The 22,500-nt window shown below is 44.3% G+C and overlaps 2 protein-coding genes and 1 non-coding gene across 11 annotated transcripts in view; 1 reads left to right on the top strand and 2 right to left on the bottom strand.

Annotated features, from left to right (window-relative positions):
- Positions 1-3,586: 3,586 nt before the first annotated feature.
- trnap-agg (transfer RNA proline (anticodon AGG)) lies at positions 3,587-3,658 on the bottom strand. Its single transcript has one exon. It is a non-coding gene; the product is annotated as a tRNA-Pro (tRNA).
- Positions 3,659-4,229: 571 nt separating this feature from the next.
- fam114a1 (family with sequence similarity 114 member A1) lies at positions 4,230-17,610 on the top strand. Its single transcript, XM_031814965.1, has 13 exons — positions 4,230-4,351; positions 5,949-6,272; positions 6,474-6,558; positions 8,781-8,980; positions 9,260-9,394; positions 9,913-10,065; positions 10,174-10,360; positions 13,593-13,678; positions 14,410-14,730; positions 15,085-15,224; positions 15,856-15,928; positions 16,078-16,131; positions 16,571-17,610. The coding sequence occupies exons 2-13, from the start codon at positions 5,949-5,951 to the stop codon at positions 16,682-16,684; spliced, it is 1,872 nt and encodes a 623-aa protein (XP_031670825.1). The 5' UTR covers positions 4,230-4,351; the 3' UTR covers positions 16,685-17,610.
- The window catches only part of si:dkey-192k22.2 (uncharacterized), a 14,233-nt gene continuing 8,926 nt past the window's right edge, over positions 17,194-22,500 (bottom strand). Inside the window, exons 5-9 of one of the 9 annotated variants that reach the window (XM_031814966.1) lie at positions 21,914-22,108; positions 20,634-20,663; positions 19,456-19,491; positions 19,140-19,178; positions 17,194-18,205 (exon numbers count right to left, since the gene is read on the bottom strand). In XM_031814966.1, coding sequence (XP_031670826.1) covers positions 18,150-18,205; positions 19,140-19,178; positions 19,456-19,491; positions 20,634-20,663; positions 21,914-22,108 — 356 coding nt within the window. In that variant the 3' untranslated portion in view covers positions 17,194-18,149. The remainder of the gene's footprint in view (positions 18,206-19,139; positions 19,179-19,455; positions 19,492-20,633; positions 20,664-21,913; positions 22,109-22,500) is intronic. The other 8 variants (XM_031814968.1, XM_031814973.1, XM_031814975.1 and 5 more) reach the window with 8 other exon arrangements.

Raw genomic sequence — 22,500 nt, 5'->3', positions numbered from 1 at the left:
CAGGTCAACAGCAGGCTCTGGTAGAGGGGGTGGAAGGGCTGTGGGGGTTCCTAACCACAGGTCAACAGCAGGCTCTGGAGGGGCTGTGGGGGTTCCTAACCACAGGTCAACAGCAGGCTCTGGGGGGGCTGTGGGGGTTCCTAACCACAGGTCAACAGCAGGCTCTGGAAGGGCTGTGGGGGTTCCTAACCATTACAAGGCAAAGGCTTGTTGTCTTTGATTCTAGAAATGTGAAACAAACTCTTTTTATTATCCTGGGGCATTATCATGATCATTATTCTGTTTTATAATTTTTTATTCTTCTTATTATAATTGTTGTTGTTGTTGTTGTTGTTCTGTAAGTAAAATACTTCCATATACGGCAGGAGCAGGGTGACTTCCTGTTTTACAAAACTCAACAACAAGACTCAAACCCCAATGGGTGGCCATCTTGGCAGGTTTGATGCCCCCCCCCTCACGTCCTGTCTGTGTGATGACATCTCACTGACTCTCTCCATCTAACACTAGCTATCAGCAGTGACTGGTGAGTGAGTGTGTGTGTCAACGACAGTGATTTTATATTTAGTATTGTAATGATGTGATTGTCTGATAGTTTTGTTATTGTATGACGTGGTTTTAATATTCAGAGGGTAAAGCCCAGGTGTCAAACAGGGATGTGTTGTTGGTAGATCGTCTGTCCTCCGTTTACACAGGCAGTCCAATTCTGATCTCCCCCCCCCCCCCACTAATTCGTCTTTTGACCAATCAGATCTGCTCTTTGACCAATCAGATCTGCTCTTTGACCAATCAGATCTGCTCTTTGGCCAATCAGATCTGCTCTTTGACCAATCAGATCTGCTCTTTGGCCAATCAGATCTGCTCTTTGGCCAATAATTGGGCGAAAGATCAGAATTGGGCTGCCTGTGTAAATGCAGCCATATACACTTACTGCTTATGAAAGTTACCTTCTGGTGGCCAGACTGTAGTGTACATAGTCTATATAGTGGGACCAGAGGAGACCAGAGGAGACCAGAGGGGACTAGAGGGGACTAGAGGGGGCTAGAGGGGGCTAGAGGGGACTAGAGGAGACTAGAGGAGGCTAGAGGGGACTAGAGGGGACTGCTTATGAAAGTTACCTTCTGGTGGCCAGACTGTATTGTACATAGTCTATATAGTGAGACTAGAGGGGACTAGAGGGGACTAGAGGGGGCTAGAGGAGGCTAGAGGGACTAGAGGGGACTAGAGGGGGCTAGAGGGGGCTAGAGGGGGCTAGAGGAGACTAGAGGAGACTAGAGGAGGCTAGAGGGGACTAGAGGGGACTAGAGGGGGCTAGAGGAGGCTAGAGGGGACTAGAGGGGACTAGAGGGGGCTAGAGGGGGCTAGAGGAGACTAGAGGAGACTAGAGGAGACTAGAGGAGGCTAGAGGGGACTAGAGGGGACTGCTTATGAAAGTTACCTTCTGGTGGCCAGACTGTATTGTACATAGTCTATATAGTGAGACTAGAGGAGGCTAGAGGGGGCTAGAGGAGACTAGAGGGGACTAGGGGAGACTAGGGGAGACTAGGGGAGACTAGGGGAGGCCAGAGGAGACTAGGGGAGACTAGGGGAGACTAGGGGAGACCAGAGGGGACCAGATGAGACTAGAGGAGACTAGAGGGGACTAGAGGAGACTAGAGGGGACTAGAGGGGACTAGAGGGGACCAGAGGAGACTAGAGGGGACTAGAGGAGACCAGAGGGGACTAGAGGAGACTAGTGAGCCTGCAGAGTAAAGAAAACTAGAGAGCACTTTAAAACCATTCACAGAACCAGACAATCAGCACATTCTCATTCAAATCCATTCATTATTCAATCAATCATTAGTTGGTTGAATGATGCGTTAATGTATTGATTGAAACATTATTAAACTCAGTCACAGATCTGGGGTCAGTTTTACCATCCCACAGTCCTTAACCTTTAACCCTGAGGAGAGGGGAAACAGTCACAGATCTGGGGTCAGTTTTACCATCCCACAGTCCTTAACCTTTAACCCTGAGGAGAGGGGAAACAGTCACAGATCTGGGGTCAGTTTTACCATCCCACAGTCCTTAACCTTTAACCCTGAGGAGAGGGGAAACAGTCACAGATCTGGGGTCAGTTTTACCATCCCACAGTCCTTAACCTTTAACCCTGAGGAGAGGGGAAACAGTCACAGATCTGGGGTCAGTTTTACCATCCCACAGTCCTTAACCTTTAACCCTGAGGAGAGGGGAAACAGTCACAGATCTGGGGTCAGTTTTACCATCCCACAGTCCTTAACCTTTAACCCTGAGGAGAGGGCAAACAGTCACAGATCTGGGGTCAGTTTTACCATCCCACAGTCCTTAACCTTTAACCCTGAGGAGAGGGGAAACAGTCACAGATCTGGGGTCAGTTTTACCATCCCACAGTCCTTAACCTTTAACCCTGAGGAGAGGGGAAACAGTCACAGATCTGGGGTCAGTTTTACCATCCCACAGTCCTTAACCTTTAACCCTGAGGAGAGGGGAAACAGTCACAGATCTGGGGTCAGTTTTACCATCCCACAGTCCTTAACCTTTAACCCTGAGGAGAGGGGAAACAGTCACAGATCTGGGGTCAGTTTTACCATCCCACAGTCCTTAACCTTTAACCCTGAGGAGAGGGGAAACAGTCACAGATCTGGGGTCAGTTTTACCATCCCACAGTCCTTAACCTTTAACCCTGAGGAGAGGGGAAACATCAGACTGACCCAATATCACTGTTTTGGAATGAATGTAATCTATACACACACGTTCTGGTTTGCGTTTGGTTTTTTAACTATGCAGATGTAATATGATGATGAATTGTTGTAATATATTTTTTATAAATGATTATTAGACTGAAATGGGCAATTATAGGTATTTTATAAAGCATGATGATAAATAAAAATATATATATAAGGTTGTGAATCTGTATTCAACTCTATCTTGTATTTTATGTGGGGTTGTCAATTCAAATGGGAGTGTGCGGCCTTCTGACCATTCTATATCAAACTGTGAACTCATTATTCTGTACAGCAAATGTTGCGTCATGTGTTTTACAAAACAAATATCTGAATATCGCAATAAACCTATATATTGATACACGTTTCATATCGGTGTGTGTTTCCCCCCCTTTTTTTTCTGCATTTTAGACATTAAGAGATAAGACGCGTTTAAAAAATATATATATTATGTAGATAATGTAAGCAGTGGAACGTGATACGTTTTCAAATCACATCAAACTTTATTAGTCACATGCGCCGAATACAACAAGTGTGGAACTTTACACTTAACTCAAGAAGAGTTATTTACCAAATAAACTAAAGTAAATAATGATAAAAAGAAACACAATAAAATAACAATAATGCGGCCATGTACCCCTCGTTATTTTATATATTTTTTACTTTAGTTTATTTGGTAAATAGTTTATATATTTTCGAACTGCATTGTGTTAAGAGACGTAAGGGAGTGTGCTGGTGTTATGTAGTGACATTAGATGTTATATCATTTTGACAACATACATTTTTCACGACATCTCTTGACACTGTGACAATAACTAACACAAAAAAATAGGCATTTTCGAAAAAGAGGGCTCGTCCGGGATTTGAACCCGGGACCTCTCGCACCCTAAGCGAGAATCATACCCCTAGACCAACGAGCCGCGCATGACGTGTTGGAGAAATCAAGCTCTTTTATATGATCTCTTTTAAGTGCGTTCAAAATATCTGGGAACTTAGTTATCGGCGTGGTCTTATTATTTTGGGAATGTTATGTTTATTGTTCATTTTTATTGCTTATATCACTTCTGTTTATTATCTACTTCACTTGCTTTGACAATGTTTAACATGTGTTTCCCATGACAATAACGCCCTTAAATTGAAATGATTTTGAATTGAGAGACGCCCTAGCCTCATACCGTGAATACCGTGAATATGCTCCGCTAATATAAAAGTGTTTATTCTCAAAGTTACCGGGATGTAAACGTGTCCTACTTATACCACCGTAACAACTTAAAGCAAACTTACATTATATAAAATAAACCTCACGTAGCAAATAAACCATTCATTTTGTTTTGTCGTTGTTGATTAAATTCGACACTCTTATTGACGTCCACACAAAAAAAAAAACGACTTGCTTGATGGGTGAAACAACGAGAAAAAACGCCACCTGCTGGAGGGAGACACGTTTTCCGCCGAGTTGGACCTCTCGCTCCCGAACTCTTCCCTCTCTGACGCGCTCCCGGGGGTGACGTCACCTCCCATAGCACCGACGGACAACACGCGGATCCCTGTCTACGTGGCGGGGCGGAAGGAGCGCGTCTAGCGGAGAGAGTTGTCAGCAGCGAGACTAACCGGTGAGATGCACAGTCATTTACCATACATACATACATACCAAACCAAACCGCGTGGTTATTGAATTAGGGTTTTCCATTTCCCTCTTAGTGACAGTAACCTACTACTGACATAGTTGCAGAATCTGTGTTTGTAAAAGTGAAACCTAGTGAATCATTTGTGTTATTTATGTGTTATATGTCACAACATATCGCAGTATACATGATATACGTGTGTCTTAACTTTTATTTCAAATGATATTTATTGATTCATATTTTGAGACTGAAAGAATTGTTGTCAATCTTCTGGCTGTGTCAAAGCCAAAGGAAAACAGTGCTGTGGTCGACGCGTTGATATGACGTGACCGCTAGATGGCGGTAATACACCATTGTAATACAACTGACTGTCGCGTGAACCGCGTAGCCATGTTCATTTGGAAAACGTTTCGGGAACATTGCAGATGGCAATTCTAATGAATAGAGCCGACGTGATTCTACAATGGCAAGAGAGTCATGTTTGTTCTACATAGTATATTTCTATCTTGAACGTAACAAAACGTTGCATCCTGTTGAACGCACCGGGGAAGACAGTACAGCTTGTGTTTCTGCTTCTCTCATCTTCACTGGCTCATTTAGTTGATTGTTAAACATCAATGTTCAGCAATACTGGGGGTGTGGTCATTTAGACCAAACAGTTAGGTTTTTGTAAGGAAAATTAGGTCGCAATTGTAAATGAGAACTTGTTCTCAACTTGCCTACCTGGTTAAATAAAGGTAAAATAAATAAATAAAAAAATTAGTTTCTATTGGACAACTTCAGGTAGGTCCCACCCCGTTTGGTTCCTAGTGAAAACACCACAGGTTTTACTGGGCTAAATCAGTCACTATTAAAAAATAAACCTCCCCCCCCCTCTCTCTCTCTCTCTCTCTCTCTCTCTTTCTCTCTCTCTCTCCCCCCCCCCTTCTCTCCTCCCCCTTCTCTCTTTCTCTCTCTCTCCTCCCCCTTCTCTCTTTCTCACCTCCCCCTTCTCTCTCTCTCTCTCTCTCTCCTCCCCCTTCTCTCTCTCTCTCTCTCTCTCCTCCCCCTTCTCTCTCTCTCTCTCTCCTCCCCCTTCTCTCTCTCTCTCTCTCCTCCCCCTTCTCTCTCTCTCTCTCTCCTCCCCCTTCTCTCTCTCTCTCCTCCCCCTTCTCTCTCTCTCTCTCTCTCCTCCCCCTTCTCTCTCTCTCTCTCTCCTCCCCCTTCTCTCTCTCTCTCTCTCTCTCTCTCTCTCCCCCTTCTCTCCTCCCCCTTCTCTCTTTCTCTCCTCCCCCTTCTCTCTCTCTCTCCTCCCCCTTCTCTCTCGCTCTCTCTCTCTCTCTCTCTCTCTCCTCCCCCTTCTCTCTCTCTCTCTCTCTCTCCTCCCCCTTCTCTCTCTCTCTCTCTCTCTCTCTCTCTCTCCTCCCCTTCTCTCTCTCTCCTCCCCCTTCTCTCTCTCTCCTCCCCCTTCTCTCTCTCTCCTCCCCATTCTCTCTCTCTCTCTCTCTCTCTCCTCCCCCTTCTCTCTCTCTCCTCCCCCTTCTCTCTCTCTCTCTCTCTCTCTCTCTCTCTCTTTCTCTCTCCTCCCCCCCTTCTCTCTCTCCAGATGAACATGTCTGACTCCAACCCTCCCATATTCCCCCCCGCTCCTCTCTCTGACCCCCCCCACACCGACGCCAACCCCCCAGGAGAAGACACACACACAGCTCTCCCGCCTCCCACACCCGTCCCCCAGCCCTCGTTGGCCACGGAGGGTTCCGAGGACTCTGAGCCAGCCAACCAGGTGGCAGGAGAGGACGTGACCAGGGACGACAGAGATGAGGCTCCTATTGACCAATCAGGGGGCGGCGGCGTGGAGGATCAGGTGACTGAATGTGGCCAATTGGTGAGCCTGGAGGCGGAGACCGCTGCTGCCGAGGGGGAGGAAGAGGTATGATTGGCTGATTGGCTGTCGTCATAGTGATGTCATGTTGTCGTTGTGGTGATCAAATCAAATCAAATGTATTTATATAGCCCTTCGTACATCAGCTGATGTCACAAAGTGCTGTACAGAAACCCAGCCTAAAACCCCAAACAGCAAGCAATGCAGGTGTTATTGTGTGTGTGTGTGTGTGTGTGTGTGTGTGTATAGGACTCTCTTCAGGTCAAGGGGAAAGGTTGGGGTGGATGGGGCTCCTGGGGGAAGTCTCTACTGACCAGTGCCACGTCTACTGTGGGTAAGTCTCCGCACACACGCACACGCACACACACACACACACGCACACACACGCCCCACAATGATGTCTGAACCAACCTTTATTAGTTAATAGTGGTTGATGTCTAAACCAACCTTTTATTAGTTAATAGGGGTTGATGTCTAATGAACCAACCTTTTATTAGTTAAGTGGTTGATGTCTAAACCAACCTTTTATTAGTTAATAGGGGTTGATGTCTGAACCAACCTTTTATTAGTTAATAGTGGTTGATGTCTGAACCAACCTTTTATTAGTTAATAGGGGTTGATGTCTGATGAACCAACCTTTTATTAGTTAATAGGGGTTGATGTCTGATGAACCAACCTTTTATTAGTTAATAGTGGTTGATGTCTAAACCAACCTTTTATTAGTTAATAGGGGTTGATGTCTGAACCAACCTTTTATTAGTTAATAGTGGTTGATGTCTAAACCAACCTTTTATTAGTTAATAGGGGTTGATATCTAATGAACCAACCTTTTATTAGTTAATAGGGGTTGATGTCTGATGAACCAACCTTTTATTAGTTAATAGGGGTTGATGTCTGAACCAACCTTTTATTAGTTAATAGGGGTTGATGTCTGATGAACCAACCTTTTATTAGTTAATAGGGGTTGATGTCTGATGAACCAACCTTTTATTAGTTAATAGGGGTTGATGTCTGAACCAACCTTTTATTAGTTAATAGGGGTTGATATCTAATGAACCAACCTTTTATTAGTTAATAGGGGTTGATGTCTAATGAACCAACCTTTTATTAGTTAATAGGGGTTGATGTCTGATGAACCAACCTTTTATTAGTTAATAGGGGTTGATGTCTGAACCAACCTTTTATTAGTTAATAGGGGTTGATGTCTGAACCAACCTTTTATTAGTTAATAGGGGTTGATATCTAATGAACCAACCTTTTATTAGTTAATAGGGGTTGATGTCTAATGAACCAACCCTTTATTAGTTAATAGGGGTTGATGTCTAATGAACCAACCTTTTATTAGTTAATAGGGGTTGATGTCTAATGAACCAACCTTTTATTAGTTAATAGGGGTTGATGTCTGAACCAACCTTTTATTAGTTAATAGTGGTTGATGTCTAATGAACCAACCTTTTATTAGTTAATAGGGGTTGATGTGTAATGAACCAACCTTTTATTAGTTAATAGGGGTTGATATCTGAACCAACCTTTTATTAGTTAATAGGGGTTGATGTCTAATGAAGCAACCTTTTATTAGTTAATAGGGGTTGATGTTTGAACCAACCTTTTATTAGTTAATAGGGGTTGATGTCTGAACCAACCTTTTATTAGTTAATAGGGGTTGATGTCTAATGAAGCAACCTTTTATTAGTTAATAGGGGTTGATGTCTGAACCAACCTTTTATTAGTTAATAGGGGTTGATGTCTGATGAACCAACCTTTTATTAGTTAATACGGGTTGATGTCTGAACCAACCTTTATTAGTTAATAGGGGTTGATATCTAATGAACCAACCTTTTATTAGTTAATAGGGGTTGATGTCTAATGAACCAACCTTTTATTAGTTAATAGGGGTTGATGTCTAATGAACCAACCTTTTATTCGTTAATAGGGGTTGATGTCTAATGAACCAACCTTTTATTAGTTAATAGGGGTTGATGTCTGAACCAACCTTTTATTAGTTAATAGTGGTTGATGTCTAATGAACCAACCTTTTATTAGTTAATAGGGGTTGATGTGTAATGAACCAACCTTTTATTAGTTAATAGGGGTTGATATCTGAACCAACCTTTTATTAGTTAATAGGGGTTGATGTCTAATGAAGCAACCTTTTATTAGTTAATAGGGGTTGATGTCTGAACCAACCTTTTATTAGTTAATAGGGGTTGATGTCTGAACCAACCTTTTATTAGTTAATAGGGCTTGATGTCTGATGAACCAACCTTTTATTAGTTAATACGGGTTGATGTCTGAACCAACCTTTTATTAGTTAATAGGGGTTGTGTTCCAAATGTGTTTAGTGATGTCACTCTTTACAACCATTGTTCCCCTGTGAACACAGCAATACTTATCTGTCTCTGTCTCTCTCTCTGCCTCTTTCTGTCCCTCTCTCTGTCTGTCTCTCTCTCCCCCATTTCTCTCTCGGCCTCTCTCTCTCTCTATCTCTCCCCCATCTTTCTCTGCTTCTCTCTGTCTGTCTCTCTCTCTCTCTCTCTCTCTCCCATCTCTCTCTAGGTAACAGTCTAACTTCAGTAAAGGAGAAGGCCGGAGCTCTGCGTCTTCACAGGAACTCAGTAGGAGAGGAGGCGCGAGAGGAGGGAGAGGAGGAGAGGAAGGAGGGAGGAGAGGAGGAAGAGGAGGATAGCTGTCCTCAGTCAGCCCTTGTCTCCACTCCACCACCAAGCAGAGGAGTACTGTCTACCATCACACACGCTGTGAGTACACACACACACACACACACACACACACACACACACACACACACACACACACACACACACACACACACACACACACACGCTGTGAGTACACACACACACACACGCTGTGAGTACACACACACACACACACACACACACACACACACACACACACACACACACACACACACACACACACACACACACACACACACACACACACACACACACACACACGTGATCAGTGTAATTGATAACAGATAACATTGTCGTGACCCCGTCCCTCCCCACCAGGGTAAATCAGTGATCAGTGGAGGTCTCGATGCCTTAGAGTTCATCGGTAAGAGAACCATGACGGTCCTGGCAGAGACTGACCCTGGTTTCAGGAAGACCAAGATACTAATGCAGAGGACTGTCTCACTCAGCCAGGTAGGTACACACACACAGATACACATACACACACACAGATACACACACACACACACACACACAGATAAACATGCTCTGTGGGCAATGGTGAAAATAATGTTTCAGTTTTGATAGTGATGAAAATGACCACATTATCTCTCTGTTGATTGGCTGTGTTGTTCTGTGTCTGTGTTCTGGTTGGTTTAGGCGTTGTATCTCTCTGTTGATTGGCTGTGTTCTGTATCTGTGTTCTGGTTGGTTTAGGCGTTGTATCTCTATGTTATGATTGGCTGTGTTCTGTATCTGTGTTCTGGTTGGTTGAGTCATTGTATCTCTGTGTTATGATTGGCTGTGTTGTTCTGTATCTGTGTTCTGGTTTGTTGAGTCATTGTATCTCTGTGTTATGATTGGCTGTGTTGTTCTGTATCTGTGTTCTGGTTTGTTGAGGCGTTGTATCTCTGTGTTGTGATTGGTTGAGGCGTTGTATCTCTGTGTTGTGATTGGCTGAGGTGTTGTATATCTGTGTTGGGATTGGTCAGATGCTGAAGGATGCCAAGGAGAAGGAGAGGGCTCGTCTCAGCTGCCAGCCAATCAGTGAGCCCACAGCTCACTACGGAATCCTGTTTGATGACTACCAGGGCCTATCACACCTAGAGGCTCTGGAGATACTGGCCAATGAGAGTGAGGCTAAGGTAAAACACACACACACACACACACACGAGTACAAACACAGATATACACACGGATACAAGTAACCCAACTCCTCTGTCTCCTCTTCACACTCCTCCCCCTCCTCTCAGGTTCAGTCGTTCCTCTCCTCCCTGGAAGAGGAGGATCAGGAGGAGATAAAGAAAGAACTGATCGCCATCAAGGACATCTTTGTCAGCCACACGGGAGAGGAGAAGGAGGAGGAGGGAGAGGAGAAGGAGGAGGGAGAGGAGACAGTGGATAGGGGTGATCTAAGTCCCCAGTGTTCTACTCCTCTGTGTGAGTTACAAAGACCGAATAGTGTTCCTTAACCACTGATAAACACAGCTGGGTCCTTAACACTGATAAACACAGCTGGGTCCTTAACCACTGATAAACACAGCTGGGTCCTTAACACTGATAAACACAGCTGGGTCCTTAACCACTGATAAACACAGCTGGGTCCTTAAATACTGATAAACACAGCTGGGTCCTTAAATACTGATAAACACAGCTGGGTCCTTAAATACTGATAAACACAGCTGGGTCCTTAAATACTGATAAACACAGCTGGGTCCTTAACCACTGATAAACACAGCTGGGTCCTTAAATACTGATAAACACAGCTGGGTCCTTAAATACTGATAAACACAGCTGGGTCCTTAAATACTGATAAACACAGCTGGGTCCTTAAATACTGATAAACACAGCTGGGTCCTTAAATACTGATAAACACAGCTGGGTCCTTAAATACTGATAAACACAGCTGGGTCCTAAATAAATACTGATAAACACAGCTGGGTCCTTAAATACTGATAAACACAGCTGGGTCCTTAACCACTGATAAACACAGCTGGGTCCTTAACCACTGATAAACACAGCTGGGTCCTTAAATACTGATAAACACAGCTGGGTCCTTAAATACTGATAAACACAGCTGGGTCCTTAAATACTGATAAACACAGCTGGGTCCTTAAATACTGAAAAACACAGCTGGGTCCTTAAATACTGAAAAACACAGCTGGGTCCTTAAATACTGATAAACACAGCTGGGTCCTTAACCACTGATAAACACAGCTGGGTCCTTAACCACTGATAAACACAGCTGGGTCCTTAAATACTGATAAACACAGCTGGGGTCCTTAACCACTGATAAACACAGCTGGGTCCTTAAATACTGAAACACAGCTGGGTCCTTAAATACTGATAAACACAGCTGGGTCCTTAACCACTGAAACACAGCTGGGTCCTTAAATACTGATAAACACAGCTGGGTCCTTAAATACTGATAAACACAGCTGGGTCCTTAACCACTGATAAACACAGCTGGGTCCTTAACCACTGATAAACACAGCTGGGTCCTTAACCACTGATAAACACAGCTGAGTCCTTAACCACTGATAAACACAGCTGGGTCCTTAACCACTGATAAACACAGCTGGGTCCTTAAATACTGATAAACACAGCTGGGTCCTTAACCACTGATAAACACAGCTGGGTCCTTAACCGCTGATAAACACAGCTGGGTCCTTAAATACTGATAAACACAGCTGGGTTCTTAAATACTGATAAACACAGCTGGGTCCTTAAATACTGATAAACACAGCTGGGTCCTTAACCACTGATAAACACAGCTGGGTCCTTAACCACTGATAAACACAGCTGGGTCCTTAACCACTGATAAACACAGCTGGGTCCTTAAATACTGATAAACACAGCTGGGTCCTTAAATACTGATAAGTTGACATGTTGTGTCCCAGCAGCTCAGTTTAAACCGTTTCTAACCTGTCTATCTACGGTAACAGAGTTGGCATGTTGTGTCCCAGCAGCTCAGTTTAAACCGTTTCTAACCAGCCAAGACGTAGTGGTACTGAACCAGCAGACCTAGACCCTGTCTCACTGAACCAGCAGACCTAGACCCTGTCACACTGAACCAGCCAAGACGTAGTGGTACTGAACCAGCAGACCTAGACCCTGTCTCACTGAACCAGCAGACCTAGACCCTGTCTCACTGAACCAGCAGACCTAGACCCTGTCTCACTGAATCAGCCAAGACGTAGTGGTACTGAACCAGCAGACCTAGACCCTGTCTCACTGAACCAGCAGACCTAGACCCTGACTCACTGAACCAGCCAAGAAGTAGTGGTACTGAACCAGCAGACCTAGACCCTGTCTCACTGAACCAGCCAAGACGTAGTGGTACTGAACCAGCAGACCTAGACCCTGACTCACTGAACCAGCCAAGACATAGTGGTACTGAACCAGCAGACCTAGACCCTGTCTCACTGAACCAGCCAAGACGTAGTGGTACTGAATCAGCAGACCTAGACCCTGTCTCACTGAACCAGCCAAGATGTAGTGGTACTGAACCAGCAGACCTAGACCCTGTCTCACTGAACCAGCAGACCTAGACCCTGTCTCACTGAACCAGCAGACCTAGACCCTGTCTCACTGAACCAGCAGACCTAGACCCTGTCTCACTGAACCAGCAGACCTAGACCCTGTCACACTGAACCAGCCAAGACGTAGTGGTACTGAACCAGCAGACCTAGACCCTGTCTCACTGAACCAGCAGACCTAGACCCTGTCTCACTGAATCAGCCAAGACGTAGTGGTACTGAACCAGCAGACCTAGACCCTGTCTCACTGAACCAGCAGACCTAGACCCTGTCTCACTGAACCAGCCAAGATGTTCGAAAATCGTTTACAACCAATAATTTTTCCACGATATCGACAAAGTTGTGGAATTAGACGGCTAAACCCCTGCAGTCTCTACGGGCATTTAGTTGGTTGAAATCTGCCAAAAATGTTGGCACTTTAGCCTTTAATTCATATTAAAATAAACAGGATGTATTGAATTGTCCATGTGGTCTATATTAAAAGGGCACTTCATTTATTAACAGTCTTTAAAATGTAATATTAGTGCACAATTTATACTTCAAATATCTGTGTAACAACCCAGTTATTACTCGACGATTTTTAATCTGTCTCTCTCTGGTTGATGTTTAATCTGTCTCTCTGGTTGATATTTAATCTGTCTCTCTGGTTGATATTTAATCTGTCTCTCTGGTTGATGTTTAATCTGTCTCTCTCCGGTCTGATGTTTAATCTGTCTCTCCGGTCTGATGTTTAATCTGTCTCTCTGGTTGATGTTTAATCTGTCTTTCTCTGGTTGATGTTTAATCTGTCTCTCTCCGGTCTGATGTTTAATCTGTCTCTCTCCGGTCTGATGTTTAATCTGTCTCTCTGGTTGATATTTAATCTGTCTCTCTCTGGTTGATGTTTAATCTGTCTCTCTCTGGTTGAAATTTAATCTGTCTCTCTCTGGTTGATATTTAATCTGTCTCTCTCTGGTTGATATTTAATCTGTCTCTCTGGTTGATATTTAATCTGTCTCTCTCCGGTCTGATGTTTAATCTGTCTTTCTCTGGTTGATATTTAATCTGTGTCTCTCTGGTTGATATTTAATCTGTCTCTCTCTGGTTGATATTTAATCTGTCTCTCTCCGGTCTGATATTTAATCTCTTTCCAGCAACTGATGGGGAGGAGTTTGTGAGCGTTCTGACTGAGTTGCTGTTTGAGCTTCACGTCGCTGCCACCCCAGACAAACTCAACAAGGTAACAGACAGTCCCTGTCACCACAGACAAACTCAACAAGGAAACAGACAGTCCCTGTCACCACAGACAAACTCAACAAGGTAACAGACAGTCCCTGTCACCACAGACAAACTCAACAAGGTAACAGACAGTCCCTGTCACCACAGACAAACTCAACAAGGTAACAGACCGTCCCTGTCACCACAGACAAACTGAACAAGGTAACAGACAGTCCCTGTCACCACAGACAAACTGAACAAGGAAACAGACAGTCCTTGTCACCACAGACAAACTCAACAAGGTAACAGACAGTCCCTGTCACCACAGACAAACTCAACAAGGTAACAGACAGTCACAGTCACCACAGACAAACTCAACAAGGTAACAGACAGTCACTGTCACCACAGACAAACTCAACAAGGTAACAGACAGTCACCATAGACAAACTCAACAAGGTAACAGAGAGTCACCACAGACAAACTCAACAAGATAACAGACAGTCCCTATCACCACAGACAAACTCAACAAGGTTACAGACAGTCCCTGTCACCACAGACACACTCAACAAGGTAACAGACAGTCACTGTCACCACAGACACACTCAACAAGGTAACAGACAGTCACCACAGACAAACTCAACAAGGTAACAGACAGTCACAGTCACCACAGACAAACTCAACAAGGTAACAGACACACAGTTTTAATTGAATCTACTGAATAAGTTTAGTGATGTCATGTCAATTCATCCCCAGGCCAGGATGAGAGCGCATGATTGGGTGAGAGAGGTGGAGAAACCTGTCGTCGTCACAGAAACCATCGGGGGGGCGACGGAGGAGGAGCAAAGAGGAGAACCTGAAATAAGAGAGGGAGAGGAAGAGAAGAAAGAGGGGGAGGAGCTAAAGGAGAAGAAAGAGGGGGAGGAGCTGGAGGAGAAGAAAGAGGAGGAGGAGCTAAAGGAGAAGAAAGAGGGGGAGGAGCTGGAGGAGAAGAAAGAGGGGGAGGAGCTAAAGGAGAAGAAAGAGGGGGAGGAGGTAAAGGAGAATGAGGAAGAGAGACGATCCAGGTCTGTAGAGGTGAGATCTGATGTTTGACAGAGAACTGTCTGTCTGTCTGTCTGTCCCTCTGTCCGTCCCTCTGTCTGTCCCTCTGTCTGTCTGTCTGTCTGTCTGTCTGTCTGTCTGTCTGTCTGTCTGTCTGTCCCTCTGTCTGTCTCTGTCTGTCCGTCTGTCCGTCCGTCCGTCCGTCCGTCCATCTGGCGGTCTGTCCCTCTGTCTGTCTGGCTGTCTGTCCATCTGGCTGTCTGTCTCTCTGTCCGTCTGTCTGTCCCTCTGTCTGTCTGTCTCATGTTCTCTCTCTCTCCCTCACTTTTCGTTTTAAGCACGTAGTGTGTGTTAATGTCTATATAATGTGTGTGTGTGTGTGTCTAGGCAGTGTACCTCTGTTCAGTGGGCTCCCTGGCAGAGGTGACAGCCCGCAGTATCGAACAGCTCCACAAGGTGGCAGAGTTGATCCTCCACGGACAGGACCTGGAGAAACCTGCCAGAGACCAGGCTCACATACTCACCAGGTCTGTTGGGGGGGGGAAACCTGTTAGAAACCAGGCTGTAGGGGGGGGGAGAAACCTGCTAGAGACCAGGATGTAGGGGGGGGACAGGACCAGGAGAAACCTGTTAGAGACCAGGATGTAGGGGGGGGAGAAACCTGCTATAGAGACCAGGATGTAGGGGGGGCAGAAACCTGCTAGAGACCAGGATGTAGGGGGGGGACAGGACCAGGAGAAACCTGTTAGAGACCAGGATGTAGGGGGGGGACAGGACCAGGAGAAACCTGCTAGAGACCAGGATGTAGGGGGGGGACAGGACCAGGAGAAACCTGCTAGAGACCAGGATGTAGGGGGGGGACAGGACCAGGAGAAACCTGCTAGAGACCAGGATGTAGGGGGGGGACAGGACCAGGAGAAACCTGCTAGAGACCAGGATGTAGGGGGGGGACAGGACTAGGAGAAACCTGCTAGAGACCAGGATGTAGGGGGGGGACAGGACCAGGAGAAACCTGTTAGAGACCAGGATGTAGGGGGGGGAGAGACAGGAGAAACCTGCTAGAGACCAGGATGTACTGGGGGGTCTGTGTGTGTGGTGAATATGACCTTCCACTCATATGTATATTCTGAGCATCGTTAATGTCTGTGACTGTTGCAGGTTGACGTGTGCCATGTGTCGGGAGGTGGGTTGTCTTGCCAGGAAGTTCTCTGGTACTCTGCTCACCGTTGGGGTAAGATGTACTCTGTGTGTGTGTGTGTGTGTGTGTGTGTGTGTACTGGGACTTTATCTCCAACACAATAAATGAATGACATTAAGGTCAGGTGATCAGCTGATCATCACCCCCATTGGTTCTCTGACTCCCTTCCTGCCCTTCTCCAGGTTCAGAGAAAAGCAGAAGAGTTGAACCCTTTGGTAGACAGTGTGCTGCTTGAGGTAAGACATACAACTGTTGTTCCGTAGGGTTCTAACAGTGTTCTGTTGTTTTGTAGGTTTCTAACAGTGTTCTGCTGTTCCGATGGGTTCTAACAGTGTTCCGTAGGGTTCTAACAGTGTTCCGTAGGGTTCTAACAGTGTTCCGAAGGGTTCTAACAGTGTTCTGTAGGGTTCTAACAGTGCTCTGTTGTTCTGTAGGTTTCTAAGTGTTCTGCTGTTCCGAAGGGTTCTAACAGTGTTCCGTAGGGTTCTAACAGTGTTCCGAAGGGTTCTAACAGTGTTCTGTAGGGTTCTAACAGTATTCCGAAGGGTTCTAACAGTGTTCTGAAGGGTTCTAACAGTGTTCTGTTGTTCTGTAGGGTTCTAACAGTGTTCTGTTGTTCCGAAGGGTTCTAAACAGTGTTCTGTAGGGTTCTAACAGTGTTCCGTTGTTCCTTAGGGTTCTAACAGCACCACATACATCCAGAACGCCTTCCAGCTCCTCCTCCCGGTTCTCCAGATGTCACACATCCAGACCCAGAGCTCTAGGACCCGCACGGAACCACAGCCCTAACCCTGTCGTAGCCACAGTAAATACACCTCATACTGCTGAAGTGCTGTTAGCATACTAGCCAGTCCTAATGATGTAACTATGTACAGGAAGATAATGTGATATATATATAAATAACAGCGATACGGAAGTCAACTACTAGGTTGCCATAGTAACAGACTGACTAGGATATCTTTAAACTATTAGGTAATGCAGTAACTTAGTATAGTTTCATGTAAGGGGAACAACTTCTCAGATTGAAGAGCTTGTACTCATGTCTATTAAGCATCTCCAAATTGATTATTTTATTATATATACACATATATATTAATCATATTTATATATATATTACTGCTCAGAGGTAAATCTAAACATGATTCATGTCAACTGGCTAAGATTATGTCTTATCGTTTTAAAAAGCGAAACCAAAAAAATAGTTTGTTTTTAGTGTCACGTAAAACCAGATCAGTGCAGTGTGTTGTTTAACAGTGGCGTCCCTGAAGCATATTAGGGTTCAGTGCTTTTCTCAAAAAGACACATCGACATATTTTTCCAGTTGTTTGTTGCTTTGTCAGCTCAGGTGTTCGAACCAGAGACCTTTGGGTTCCTGGGCCCAATGCGCTAACCGCTAGGCTACATGCTGGTTCCTGGGCCCAACGCGCTAACCGCTAGGCTACATGCCGCAGGTATTGATGTTCCCTGCTTAATGAAGGGGTGTTTCTTTACATCGCAGAACAACTGACCTTGTTTAAATGGCAGAACAACAAACCTTGACATTAACGGACAAAGACAAAAAAGGACCAGCACTATAATGCTCTATATTTCTATTTCTGTGTGTTTATTGTTTTTAGGTCCACTGGTTTATTAAGTCGTTGTTGGATCATTTATTAATCTGCTGCTATGGTAACGGAGATGGAATCTGACAACGGAACCTTTAATCACAAAATAACAACAACGAAAAATAAAAACACCTTTTTTAAACCTTTTAACTGTTTCAGAGCCATGTCTTTATATAAACACACACACACACACACCACACACACACACACACACACACACACACACACACACACACACCACACACACACACACACACACACACACACACACACACACACACACACACACACACACACACACACACACACACCACACACCACACACACACACACCACACACCACACACCACACACACACACACACACACACACACACACACACCACACACACACACACACACACACACACAATGTTTTTCCATAAAGAAATCCTAAAATAGCCGTTGTCCTTGTGGGGGGGGGGGGGATGTCCTTCAGGGGTCTTTTGAGGATCTCCAGGACCCAGGAGGAGGACAATAAACCCCCCCATCAAGACAGCATTCAGGGACCCTATTCAGGGACACCATTCGGGGACACCATTCATTTAAAAAACAAAAACTGATGTTAAAAGGAAGTAATGTCTTGGTGTTCCTGTCTTCTGCTCTGTTCATCTAGAGCTCTTCAGGAGAAAGGGATGAGTGGAGAGGGTGGCTACGGTGGTGGAGCGCTAGAGGGAGAGAGAGAGACAGAGAGACAGAGAGGGGGAGAGAGACAGAGGGAGAGACAGAGAGAGAGAGACAGAGAGACAGAGAGGGAGAGAGAGACAGAGGGAGAGACAGAGAGAGAGAGACAGAGAGGGGGAGAGAGAGAGACAGAGAGAGAGACAGAGAAAGAAAGAAAAGAGAGATGGAGAGAGTGAGTGGCAGAGAGATGTTAGTTGGTATAAATATATATATTATTATAGGTATTCATATATTTATATATATATATATTGTAGGTATTAATATATATATTATTATAGATATTAATATATATATTATTATAGTTATTAATATATATATTATTATAGATATTAATATATATTATTATAGTTATTAATATATATATTGTAGGTATTAATATATATATATATATTGTAGGTATTAATATATATATTGTAGGTATTAATATATATATTGTAGGTATTAATATATATATTGTAGGTATTAATATATATATATATTGTAGGTATTAATATATATATTGTAGGTATTAATATATATATATATTGTAGGTATTAATATATATATATATTGTAGGTATTAATATATATATTGTAGGTATTAATATATATATATATTGTAGGTATTAATATATATATATTATTGTAGGTATTAATATATATATTGTAGGTATTAATATATATATATATATTGTAGGTATTAATATATATATTGTAGGTATTAATATATATATATATTGTAGGTATTAATATATATATTGTAGGTATTAATATATATATTGTAGGTATTAATATATATATTGTAGGTATTAATATATATATTGTAGGTATTAATATATATATATATATATATTATAGGTATTAATATATATATTGTAGGTATTAATATATATATTATAGGTATTAATTAATTAATGAACATTGTCTTTAGAACTCTCACCTGTGTCATTACCGTAGTAACCCTGACGAGGCTCGTCCTCTGAGAACACACACACGTAGCAAGGTCAGTGTGTGTGTTCCTGTGTGTGTGTGTTCCTGTGTGTGTGTGTGTGTGTGTGTATGTGTGTTCCTGTGTGTGTGTGTGTGTTCCTATATGTGTTCCTGTGTGTGTGTGTGTGTTCCTGTGTGTGTTCCTGTGTGTGTGTGTGTGTTCCTATATGTGTTCCTGTGTGTGTGTGTGTGTGTGTGTGTGTGTTCCTGTGTGTGTTCCTGTGTGTGTGTGTGTGTTCCTATATGTGTGTGTGTGTGTTCCTTACCTGCAGTCTTCTCTTCATGAATAGGTGACAACAGGCCTGTTCATTGAAAACACAACATTACTACTGCAACACACACACACACACACACACACACACACACACACACACACACACACACACACACACACACACACACACACACACACACACACACACATATAGGAACACACACACAGGAACACACACACAGGAACACACAGTGTGTAGTTAGCTACACCGCTACATGGTAAAACAGTAGTGTGTAGTAGTGTGTAGTTCCAGTAGTTAGCTACACCGCTACATGATAAAACAGTAGTGTGTAGTTCCAGTAGTTAGCTTCACTGCTACATGGTAAAACAGTAGTGTGTAGTTCCAGTAGTTAGCTACACCGCTACATGGTAAAACAGTAGTGTGTAGTTCCAGTAGTTAGCTACACCGCTACATGGTAAAACAGTAGTGTGTAGTTCCAGTAGTTAGCTTCACTGCTACATGGTAAAACAGTAGTGTGTAGTTCCAGTAGTTAGCTACACCGCTACATGGTAAAACAGTAGTGTGTAGTTCCAGTAGTTAGCTACACCGCTACATGGTAAAACAGTAGTGTGTAGTTCCAGTAGTTAGCTTCACCGCTACATGATTAAACAGTAGTGTGTAGTTCCAGTAGTTAGCTAAACCGCTACATGGTAAAACAGTAGTGTGTAGTTCCAGTAGTTAGCTAAACCGCTACATGGTAAAACAGTAGTGTGTAGTTCCAGTAGTTAGCTTCACCGCTACATGGTAAAACAGTAGTGTGTAGCTCCAGTAGTTAGCTACACCGCTACATGGTAAAACAGTAGTGGGTAGTTCCAGTAGTTAGCTTCACCGCTACATGATAAAACAGTAGTGTGTAGTTTCAGTAGTTAGCTTCACCGCTACATGATAAAACAGTAGTGTGTAGTTCCAGTAGTTAGCTACACCGCTACATGGTAAAACAGTAGTGTGTAGTTCCAGTAGTTAGCTACACCGCTACATGGTAAAACAGTAGTGTGTAGTTTCAGTAGTTAGCTACACCGCTACATGGTAAAACAGTAGTTAACTACTGAAAACACGACCTAGATGTGAATTTAGTTCAACTACCACCGAGATGCTGCAAAATGTATAAACATGACTAGTCCATTACTTCCCAACACTGTACACACACCCACACGCACACGCACACACACCTGTCCAGTATGTTGTCCTGAGCAGCAGTTCTATGGAAGGAGATCACAGCGTCAGTCTATGAGACAGGAAGGTACGTCTACTATTCTGCATCCCCAATGGCTCCCTATTCCCTTAGTGACCGACTTTAGAACAGTGATCATAGGGCTCTAGTCCCTATATAGTGCAGTGACCATAGGGTTCTATTCCCTATATAGTGCAGTGACCATAGGGCTCTAGTCCCTATATAGTGCAGTGACCATAGGGCTCTAGTCCCTATATAGTGCAGTGACCATAGGGCTCTATTCCCTATATAGTGCAGTGACCATAGGGCTCTGTTCCCTATATAGTGCAGTGACCATAGGGCTCTATTCCCTATATAGTGCAGTGACCATAGGGCTCTATTCCCTATATAGTGCAGTGACCATAGGGCTCTATTCCCTATATAGTGCAGTGACCATAGGGCTCTGTTCCCGATATAGTGCAGTGACCATAGGGCTCTATTCCCTATAAAGTGCAGTGACCATAGGGCTCTATTCCCTATATAGTGCAGTGACCATAGGGCTCTGTTCCCTATATAGTGCAGTGACCATAGGGCTCTATTCCCTATATAGTACAGTGACCATAGGGCTCTAGTCCCTATATAGTGCAGTGACCATAGGGCTCTAGTCCCTATATAGTGCAGTGACCATAGGGCTCTATTCCCTATATAGTGCAGTGACCATAGGGCTCTATTCCCTATATAGTGCAGTGACCATAGGGTTCTATTCCCTATATAGTGCAGTGACCATAGGGCTCTATTCCCTATATAGTGCAGTGACCATAGGGCTCTATTCCCTATATAGTGCAGTGACCATAGGGTTCTATTCCCTATATAGTGCAGTGACCATAGGGCTCTATTCCCTATATAGTGCAGTGACCATAGGGCTCTATTCCCTATATAGTGCTGTGACCATAAGGCTCTATTCCCTATATAGTGCAGTGACCATAGGGCTTTATTCCCTATATAGTGCAGTGACCATAGGGCTCTATTCCCTATATAGTGCAGTGACCATAGGGTTCTATTCCCTATATAGTGCTGTGACCATAGGGCTTTATTCCCTATATAGTGCAGTGACCATAGGGTAGGATGCCATTTGGGATGCAGGCTATTCTGTTTTCTGCTGTTGGAGAGAGATAGGGAGAGAGAGAGAGATAGGGAGAGAGAGAGGGGGAAAGAGAGGGATAGGGAGAGAGGGGGAAAGAGAGAGAGAGGGAGATAGGGAGAGAGAGAGGGAGAGCGGGGATAGAGAGAGAGAGGTACCTGAGGAGTGATTTAGTGAAACAGAGACATCAGGGAGGTCCGTGTTGAAACCTCTGGTCCGGAACCCACTGGGCCCCTCTGGGAGGGGGGAGAGAGAGGTACCTGAGGAGTGATTTAGTGAAACAGAGACACCAGGGAGGTCCGTGTTGAATCCTCTGGTCTGGAACACACTGGCTGGATACACTCTGGGCTCCTCTGGGAGGGGGGAGAAAGGAGGAGAGGGAGGGGTAGGAGAGGGAGAGGGGAAGGGGAAGGCAGAGAAGGGGGGGAGAAAGGAGAAGAGGGAGGGGTAGGAGAGAGGAAGGGGGAAGGCAGAGAAGGGGGGAGAAAGGAGGAGAGGGAGGGGTAGGAGAGGGAGAGGGGAAGGCAGAAAAGGGGGGGAGAAAGGAGGAGAGGGAGGGGTAGGAGAGGGAGAGGGGAAGGCAGAAAAGGGGGGGAGAAAGGAGGAGAGGGAGGGGTAGGAGAGGGAGAGGGAAACAATTGTGTGTGTGTCCCCACAAGGTTAGTTATACAAGACTGTGTGTGTGTGTGTGTGTGTGTGTGTGTGTGTGTGTGTGTGTGTGTGTGTGTGTGTGTGTGTCTGTGTG

Source organism: Oncorhynchus kisutch, unplaced genomic scaffold (genome assembly GCF_002021735.2).
Source record: "Oncorhynchus kisutch isolate 150728-3 unplaced genomic scaffold, Okis_V2 Okis07a-Okis12b_hom, whole genome shotgun sequence".
Taxonomy (NCBI): Eukaryota; Metazoa; Chordata; class Actinopteri; order Salmoniformes; family Salmonidae; genus Oncorhynchus; species Oncorhynchus kisutch.
This window is presented reverse-complemented; position numbering and strand designations above follow the sequence as displayed.